The sequence below is a fragment of the Gasterosteus aculeatus genome, chromosome 2, assembly GCF_964276395.1.
Source record: "Gasterosteus aculeatus chromosome 2, fGasAcu3.hap1.1, whole genome shotgun sequence".
Lineage (NCBI taxonomy): Eukaryota > Metazoa > Chordata > Actinopteri > Perciformes > Gasterosteidae > Gasterosteus > Gasterosteus aculeatus.
Genome location: NC_135689.1, coordinates 13,937,193 through 13,947,450, shown reverse-complemented (window position 1 = coordinate 13,947,450; position 10,258 = coordinate 13,937,193). Strand labels below are relative to the sequence as shown.

The 10,258-nt window shown below is 40.8% G+C and overlaps 1 protein-coding gene across 1 annotated transcript; it reads right to left on the bottom strand.

Moving 5' to 3' along the window:
- Positions 1-3,493: 3,493 nt before the first annotated feature.
- Positions 3,494-4,723, bottom strand: her3 (hairy-related 3). The gene is made up of 4 exons (XM_040193887.2): positions 4,598-4,723; positions 4,413-4,508; positions 4,202-4,283; positions 3,494-4,068 (listed from the first exon to the last, which is right to left on the bottom strand). Exons 1-4 carry the CDS (start codon positions 4,649-4,651, stop codon positions 3,605-3,607), a joined length of 696 nt encoding a protein of 231 aa, XP_040049821.2. The 5' UTR covers positions 4,652-4,723; the 3' UTR covers positions 3,494-3,604.
- Between the last annotated feature and the right edge of the window lie 5,535 nt (positions 4,724-10,258).

Sequence of the window (10,258 nt, the reverse complement as noted above, 5' to 3'; positions counted from 1 at the left end):
AATCAGCTTTATTGGCCATCTATGCTCAACGCGTTCGTGGAATTTTACCCCTTTCTTTCTTTTCTTTGTTCTCCACATACACACGTTTGTTTTTTTTTTACAAATAAATAAGAAATATATTTTAAAAAGGACAAGTATACACAACAATACAATACTTATCCAAGTATATTCGCGCATATATAAAAAATGTATGTGTATATATATTCTTGGATTTATTTATAGCAATAACATAACTTAAACAACATTAGAGAGAAGAATGGGAAGAAGCTGTTCTTGTGTCTGGTTGTTTTGGCTCTGCAGCGCCCACCAGAGGGGAGGAGATGTAACAGGTTGTGTCTCTCCTGCCTAATTTATGACGTGTTTTTCTCTTTAGAAATAACCAACCAAACAGAAGGGTTAGAAAGTCGAAATCATGACTTAAAAAGTCGAAATTATGAGATACAAAATGATGACTTAAGATATGCGTATGCGCAGGCTCCTTGCAGCTGCATGGTCTCGCTGATGAGCTATTAAACCGGGTCTGAAGTCTGAATCTGTGAATATCTTGCCAACTTTACCGAACTGTAAACGTTCTACGGTTGAAAAGTCCCGAAGAGAGTTCTCTCTTTATTGAATCAGTGTTGCCGACTCCTCAAAGAGGAAAGACGCTGCCAAATCAGCGGCGGCTTTGCGCATGCGCGCATGACTTGCGAGGTCGCTTTTGACAAGAAGTCGCCAAGAGTCAATTGAAAATCAATTTACCAAACAACGAAGGAGCCTGCGCATGGGCATATTTTAAGTAATAATATCGACTTTTTAAGTCATGGTTATGACTTTTCTAACCCTTCTTTTTTGTGGCGGAAATGGGCTTCTATAAACGTCCCTATCTCCATGTGTGGCACCAACATACATGCTTCGACCTGTTACTTATTTTATCAGTCGATTCCTAAAAGTTTTTTTTGTGTGTTAGGGTAAGTACGGTATTTCTTCACCAGTACCTTACTGATGATTTTGTACACATCAGAACACTAACAGCCGCTTTATCCTGATGAAAAAATGTCCAGATAGATATTACACATATTTTTAACATAATATGCCATTTTCGGAGCACAGGCCATTTTCCTTTTGCACTTGCCCAAATCAATGATCAAGTGTACTACCCCAATCACCCAAAGGTCCTGTTTCACTCCCCCAAGTGCTACCAATAAATACATAATTTGGGTTATAAAAAAGGTCACGCCTCTGTCGAATATGGTATATATATATATATATATATATATATATATATATATATATATATATATATATATATAACGTTTTCAGGTGGATAAGTCTATTTCTAATCCTTCACATTGGCAGAAATGCATATGCCTCTGTATGAGAGAATATAGAGTCTAATGTATCATAGCAGGGAAATGAGCACACATAGAGAGGAGGGGTCTGCCCGCGCACTTCATCCACGTCTGCTCTCTTAGGAGCGCTCCACTGAGCCCAGTCAGATGCAAATAACTTATTCTCCTCCTCCCTTCGCTTCTCAGCCCTAATAGGCGTCGCTATTATAGTGCCAGACCTAACTAGGTTACTTAAACAATACTGGGAAGAGTTCATAGAAATTCTTAGAAAAAGTTGAAAGGCATTCAATATGGAAGTCACGTGGCATTTCCTTTCTCGGCTAAAACAAACTCCTCTCTCTGCCACGGGCCGCTGTTCTCTGGTCGCATCAAAAGAGTGGCTTTGACTTTGTGAAAGTATTAACGGGATTTACAGACTGAGATGATACGACCAAACAAAGAGCTGGAATGGCACGGTTGCGCTAAGGCGACTTGGATTATTATTATTTTTGCGGTGGAAGTAAAAACCTTGAACCAATCATGCGTATATGTTTATTGTCGGTCGTAGACCTACAGCACATGAGCACCGCTCTCTCCCCGGGCAGCAGTGTCTTTTCAGCAGGTACCTTCTCAAAGAGCTGTGGGCGTTGACTCGATTCTCCTCGCTGCGAGGTGCCATCGTTTCCAACGCGGCCCCCTTTAGAATGGGGAGACACTTTATGACATCCCTGCCAAAGCAGCGGAAGACCACCAGAGGACACGTTTAAAGCGCTTTCTGAGAGCGCGCATAGGGCTTGTAGCCCCAAAACACAGTCGCGATCAGATTTACGTCAACGCAATCTCGCATGTGGGTACGCCAACAGTGATTCTCACTATGTCGGAAAAAATAAACAGAAAATGCCACAGTGCACATAAAACTGTAGTCGAATACCATTAAGTCCCTTATGGTTTCGCCAAAAAGTTGTCTCCTTACAATTTATCATTTACTTTGCATTCAATTCACCGGAGAACATGGGTCTTTGTTTTAAAAATAAACAAACATTAAAGCTATACCGGAACTGCACACAATGAGGTTTAATTGTATAAATTGGTCACATAGTGGTATCATTCTGAATCGGGGAGGATGCATGTCGTGTGATTAGTAGCCTGTAGCAGAAAATTGTCCTGCTGTCCAACAAGCATCTGATTTGCCCGCTACTGTTTCGGTACTTATGTGTGAAACCAGAGAAGAATGGAAGGAATGACAGTCAAACTCCCACCCTCCTGGGTCTCATTTTTTCTATAACTCCACACAACTCATACGGATGCAAATAATACGTGAGTATTGACTAGTGTGGTGTTTATATTAATAGTAGCTTTTAACAGTGAATTTTCCTCTAATTTGTAAATGTCCGCCTCCTCAAATGTTGGTGAAGTGTTTAATACACTCCTCTTGTTTCAACAACAATATGGCTCAAACGCATAAATGCATTTTTTCGTATGCTTAAAAGGAATGAAATAACTTTTTATGTTCTCTTTATGTTCGTCAAACTGTGGGTGACAACTTCAATTACATCATATGGGATCAATTGGAAAATTGATTGAATAAATGCTTAATATTTCTATGAGAATGGGGCTTTCGAAGGGTGAGCCATTAACTTCTATTTAACTTCATTCCAGCTCATTTGGTTTTATATAAATTATTCTATGAATTAACATTCACTCATCGATGATCTATTAAATGTGGAGTATCACAATCAGTCACGTGTCAACTTGAAATATGGATTAACGAGAATTTGTGATTTGTATCCTTAATAATTATATTCTTTATTGTAAATACATTAGATGTATTACAATTATGTTTGGAAGCAGAACAAACGGGTGGGTTCATAAAGGTCTAATATCAAATGTTCGACATCATTTCAACTGTAACATTTATTTTAATTCGTTGCCCACGTCATCGTTGGCCTATACGGAAATAAAAATTCACCCACCGGTTATATCATTATATTTTAATTTGAGAGCTTCAGCACGAAAGTAATTTAGTTTGAGAGGCAGGTACCCACAACGAAATCATGTTTTCACTGACATCTCTTTATGTATGTAAATCAACATGTGACACTCAGCTATCACTAAATCTGCTGCATCTTCTGCTCAACGTGGACGTTGAAGATCCGTAACAGTTTCAACAAGACAGAACATTCTTTCTGTATTTAATTTTTTTTTATTAAGAAAATAAAACATATACACAATAATAGCATAATGAGGTAATCTATACAGTGCAATTATAAACATGTAATCCGACAACTACAGCTTTACCAAGGCCGCCAGACATTGTGGTGAGAGTCTGCGACGTCATTCCCGTGACCGACCGGCTGAAACATCTTGTCGCTGGATATTTTTTCAGGAGAAATTTGTTTTGGCGCCACGGCGGGGAAGGCCTGTTTGGTTCCGGGTGCGTCTTCATTCGGTAAAGAGGAGGACGTGCTTGCACTCCGGGGTTTCACGGATTTGGATTTAGTCGTTTTTCTGCCCTCGGATCCAGCTGCCGACGGGAGAAGCCTCTGCACCTCATCCCGTGCCTCCGCCTGGTCCGGGACGCTGTCCATGGTGCTGGAGGCTTCCTCTCGACCCCGAGAGCGGCACAGTTTGCCGCAGAGCTGCGCCAACATCCAGCGGTCGCTGCCGTTCAAGTTGTCGGCCATCAGGAGATACCGGTTCACATTTGCCATGCAGCTGCGGAATCCACTTTGATAGTCAGAAAACTCTGAAACAACACCTGAAATCAATGGAAAGGCGTTTAAAGTTAAGAAAAACACACATGCATAACGTTGCGCGTAAAGCTGGTTTGAAGTATCCGTAATACTAACGCAAATCGTAGTATTTCAATATGGTGCTGGTTTATAACTTACAGCTTTGGATCTTTTGGAGATTCCTTAGATGTTTCACAGTCAGCTCCAGGATGTCGGCCTTTTCCAGTTTGCGCTTTCGAATCTGAGAAAAGAGAAGACATTGCCGTCAGTGCCGTTTCCCTCTAGTGATTACCTCAACATGAATTGGTATAATCCGAGGTAAAAAGTAAACATGTGCTGGACATTCTAAAGGTACACTGTGTATACTCACACTAGTGCTGTAGTAGCTCTCCAGGAGAGCTTTTAACTGGTCCAAACATTTGTTTATGCGAGCTCTTCGTTTCTTTTCCATGAGGGGTTTGGACACCTGTAACAAAACAAAAGCCAGTAAAATTAATATCACTTTTAAAACACTTCAATAGTTTCGTGGTTGTTTGTTTCTAAGTTTTTAAGCACCTTGTTTCCAGCGATGTGTTTGGACTTCTCTTCACAGCTTGTCGTCGCCACCATTCTGTTTAGTCCCTTTTCTGATCTATTTCCCTGTTTGGCGCACGAATGAAGGAGTTGAGCCTGAGTGGATTTTTATAGAGACACCCACTTAACATCTCAATGCAAACAGTCCCGCCTGTCTCTTGCGCTCAAATGAGTAACACTGGCGTCATTGGACAGCCAAAACCAACAAAAAACACACATACACAGAAAAGTGAATATTATTCAGTTTGAAATATAAATAGTAAATGGTTTATTTTTGCTAACTTAATCCGTTGTCGTATTTCAAACACGTCACACTCGTCAGACATGAATGTTATGCATAACACCGTGGTTCCTTTTCATAAATGAATCCGTTTGTCTATTGATCTGGATTTGGGGATAAGTTTAATGCATGTTTAACACAATAAATGCACAGACCACTAAGTTTCGCCTTCAAAATAGGTGTGCAAAGGCCAGTCCTATAACAACGTGTGGGGCAGGAAGCTATGGAGAAGCGTAAAAATCTTAAACATAATGGCTAATCATAATGGTTCTGCTTAGCGAGCATGCTGTGGGTACAATTTACTCCGGTATTCAATCTTTTATATGTGAGTTTCACGCCACCAGGTCGAAGGCAGCACCGTGGTAATTTCCTGCGTGTTCCCACAAGACGTCGATTTTCTGGTAGCCGCGGTGGTAAAAAGTGTTACACCTGTGAAAGTTTTTTTTTTTTTTACAGTTAAACTACTTTTTAAAACCAGCGTATCCTTTTAAAAGAAGTAAAGAGAAGCTCAAAACATTTAGCACAACACCGGAGATTCTGCTAAATTGTTGTTGCTTAAGATGCACTATTGTGCGTCGCAGGTTTTTGTCTCCATACCAGGCGCGTTGAGGCACCGAGGAGAATTGTGCGCCGCCCCTTGTCCTCGGTCCCTCGCCTCCCGATTTTCCACACTGCTCCCTGAAAGGGGCAAAGGCTTGGGAAAGTCGTACCAGCTGAAACAATGTATTGACTAGACTGCACATCTTGAGCTCACACACAGAACATATAAAAATACTAAATAGGGCTGGAGAGACACACTAAGTTATGTGACGCTCATTGGCTGAGACACGGCCTGTAAGCTGAATGTGATCATTCGGTGCAAATTAACTCTTATAGATTTATATCTATACTTATATAGATGATAGAAAGTCAGTTTAGTACGTTTTCGAAGAGGCTACACGGAGAAAACCTTTCATTGGCCAGGCCTTCTAGCCTGATCCGGGACACAATGCGTGTGTGGAAGGAGGGGCGTTTGTATTCAGCGCGCATGAAAAGAGGCCGGTTTATGTGCTCCATTGATCTTTTCTTTTGGCTTGCTTTGTGACCAGAAACGTGTGCGCATCAAAAGGTTCCCTCCGCTTCTAAGGCGATCTTCTCTTCATTCCGTTCTGACAAGATAACGTATAGACTTCGTGTACAATCTTCGGTTTCATGTGATGGGCATACAAGGCTATCGTGTCCAACTGCGTTATGCTGCAACTATGTTGTCGTTTATTAAAATTCAGTTTTGTAAAATGTATGTATTTCCAATAGTCTCGAAACTCACAAATCCCACTTCGATGCTATAATCGCAGCACAGGCATATCCGGCGTGTGGCGGCCAATAATTGCGTAAAATGCACCGGAAACTCATCCACGCCACAATTGTGCTGTGATATACTGAAGCATTTAATCGGTATGAAATTTGGTGTAAGTGAGCTTTCTGGTGTCTTTTGTCCTCGCTCGACGTCACATTAGCTGCACCTTCACGCTTGGATTTAGCGTGGAGCGTTGGTTTCAGCTTGAAGTCACGGCATCACAACAGTCGCCTGTTTAGTCATTCTGTGGCGCAGAGTAGAGATTTCACCGCTGATTATTCGGTATAATTTCAATTAGTGTTGTCTCTCTGGGGGTGAACGGCTCTCAAATCGTTTCCCTCCAACCTCACTTCTCTCAAGAGTCGTTATGTCATCATCTATCCATTAGAATGGGGAAATGGAGAAACTTGTGTCCCAAGTGGACCTAATAAAGCAAGTGCCATTAAATTACAAGTTAAGTGTATGTTTATAAAAGGATTCGGGCCCTCGCTCCACTTTCACCTTTCAGCCCCAGGTCATTCATTAACTCTACCGGACCTTTGTCATGGATGCATGCCGGCGGGACCCTGACAATGCTGCTGTAATAATTGGACTATTGGGGAACTTGTTAACAACAATTAGTGAAGCAATTATGCAATTACTGCAATAAACGATTTTGTTCCTCGAGGGAAACTGAGACATTTGCAAACCAATGGTTAGGCTATCACCATGCAGAAATGCAGAGGTTAGTCATCTATCGTTTAGGCTATTTCTGAGGAAAACATTATGTAAATAACAATGTCTAAGTATAACAATGTATTACAAATAACATACGCTACAATGTTAGTGGTTAGTGTAAACTTAAAATAACAAATAAAAGCCTGCATTTTATTTATGCATTCAGATCACATTCCACAATAAATTCTCCAATAGTTAAAATTTGCATGTGCTGCAGGCCGATGTATTTTTGCAAAACATTCTTTAAAATGACGAATGTATGCTGTGGTGAATCTCGTCCGTGTATTGCAAAGGCGTGCATTGAAAGGCTGCACCGTGTTTGCACGTCGCAGTTAATATATGCAAACAGGCCCATAACTTGGCGCACCGTGAGCGGAGCAAATCGATGTACCGCCTTCCATTCAAATGCCAGCACTGGTGTGACCTAAACGCTCATTGTGGGCAACAGAGTCACAATAAAAGGGGGCAGGTACGAGGACAGGTGCACTGGAAAAATATTAGAAATAGATACAAGACCTTTCTGAAAAGCCACGCGACGGACCTGTGGACGAAGCTCTAATCAAACATCAAATAGAAATTGCGTCATGAATTTCTATAGACTGGTTCTCGGGTTATTTAAAGACTTCTTACTTTGGTTTGGGAACACAATGGCCGCTGTTTGCCTGTGTGTGCCGGGGTTACCGCATGAAAAGACCAGAGGTGCACATTAACATCGCTTAAGGTTTTCTCAAGGGCCGAAATGAACTGGCTGGAAAGTAACTTTATAACTCGCTGGAGGATGAAGCCTTTGTCGAAAGAGACAAGTGCCTAACAAAAGGGGATCGCCATTGTTCAACACTAAAGCGCATGGGTATTGATGCCCCTTGAATTGCAAAACATCTGCCATTACTCTGAACCACTTGAGCAAGATTTGAATGAGAATAACCGAGCACCCGTTAGCGCAGTGCATTTAGCCGTGCGTAAAACAACAGTTAGCCATATGACCAACGTTGGAATGAAGGATTTAGATTACGATTAGGAGTATACTCCTTTATTTACATTTTAGCTGTACCATATCACCTTAGTGCTGCTCTCATTTCTGTTGCATTGAAAGTGTCCCCTTCCTAAATGAAAAATGAACATTTGAATGAATATGTATACAGCAGGGCCCCTTTCTTAAATCTAGACACAAAGCCCCTGTGGATAAAACACATCAATAGTTTTAACAATATCATACAGGTTAACAATTCCCAAATAACTGTCATTGTTGAGAGCGACCCAACAGTATTGACAATTCCACTAAAACACAAACTCATTTGGTCATTCATTTCTTTGTTGATAATCATATAGATTTTCTCATGTCAAACTGGTCAAACGATGTTTTATTATAGATTAAAATCCGAAATTGCACTAGTAGAGGTTGAAGTTGGGGAACATTTGATCCAATTTACCAGCACCTCTGGTGGAGAAGTTTTATTGTTTTACTCAAAACCAAGCGATTTTAAAGGCAAACCCCATATGGCCGCCGGAGATTGCCTCCACTTAAAGTATGATTTTGCTTCAAGCTTGAAAGGAAGGACCAGTTGCTGGGCAAGTTTTTCCCAGGGTTTCCCCCTTTATCTGACCAAAGTGGAAAATTGAAAGTTACAAGAGAAAAGCCAGTGGGCGTTCCTCCGATTTTCCTCGCTCCATATTTTGTAAAACCAAAATATGTGTCCCGTCATCACAAATGCCACCTTCATCGAATTTAAAAGATTAAATGAAATTAATCAAGGCATGTTGTATGTTGTAGAATACACACATTATGCGATATTGCAAGTCTCCGCAAAATATGAGCGTTTTCAAAATTTGGACCACTAAGGATTTATCACGCTTAAATATTTTAGTGTTTCATCACAAAAATAACAATGTAACAGGCTACACGAGACTAGAAAGTCTGCCCATGGAGGATAAATACGGTGCATTTCCGCGCGACAACGTGTGTGGCGAATGTAACTCTGAAATTGGTATGAAATCGTCAATTTGTTGGTGTCAGCATGGTCCGCTCTCCAAACGCGCCATATGCCATGTTAAGTGGCACCATTTACCAATTCGTTCCCAGTTTCACGGTCCGTCCTCCCCTTCTCCTTGCCAGGAAACTGAATAGCCACAACAAAATGGCAATTTACCCTCTGGATTTGTCACATACCCCATGCGGCAGGGCTCTTTCCGTTTCACGTAGTGGGACGTCCCGGACTCACTGAGTGTCACAGCGTGAAACTTTGCCTTTCACGTGAAGGCAGAAAGCGGTGGAGCGTCAGCACTGTCTCGGCTCGGCGTTGCTGACGCATTTCCACGACCACGCTGTCAGTAAGTGAATCCGTCAAAACGACTCCAAAACACCTTAGCTTCCTGGGCATATAGAGCCTGTCAGGATTGTTCAAATGACAACGCTGCAAAAAGAAATAAATAACAGACGCAATTCCGTAAACAAGCATATTATTTTGAGGCAAAACATTTCTTAATCGGACCGGTTACCAAATAATCAACAGAAGAGAACATAACTAATATTCATTTCAGAGCAGGAAGGTTAGATGTTATTGTTGGGGAGTAACAGGGGGTTCGATTAGTGCCTCTCAAACTGTGGGGTGCGACCCTCTAGTGGGTCACAGTGGTATCACAGATGGGTCGCATGGGTAAATTCTGAATTGCTTTATGTTTTATAATAATGAGATGGTTTATACATACCTGTACTGATTTTGTTATGTTTTGCACAGATTGAACTTGAACTTTACTTTGTTGTAACAAAATGGTAAAACAATTTGTTTCTTTTTTTCTTCTGATGGAGCAATCTGTTTTAGGCTACTTGAAAGTGATTGCAATTTTTTTATTCCATTATTTGAAAAAGCATGGACGGAGGAGGAAAACTGTTGTGTATACTATTATGTATGCATACAATCATAATCAATAAAAAATAAGAAAAAAAACTGGACCTCCACCCTTAGTACCTCAAAGCAATAGCTTTTTTTAGTGTTTCTAAAGCGGATTTTGCATTTAATGAATAGTTCTTATCCAGTTTCATGTATAACGACCCATCTCATTTTTGTTATACCTTTATACAGAATATGGATTATTATGGGTTTCAGGTAACCCCTTTATCATTTATTATAGCATGCAAATGAAGTCGTACAGCAAATGAGAGAACTGCCAGTAGACATCATCCCTGTGAACTACTGCCATCATGTGGTGAGATTGTTGTTACAGGAACTTTAAAGAAAAACAACAGAAAAACACCCACTCCATTTCTTTATTGAGTCACATTTACTGTTTAACCTCTGTTTATGTATATACA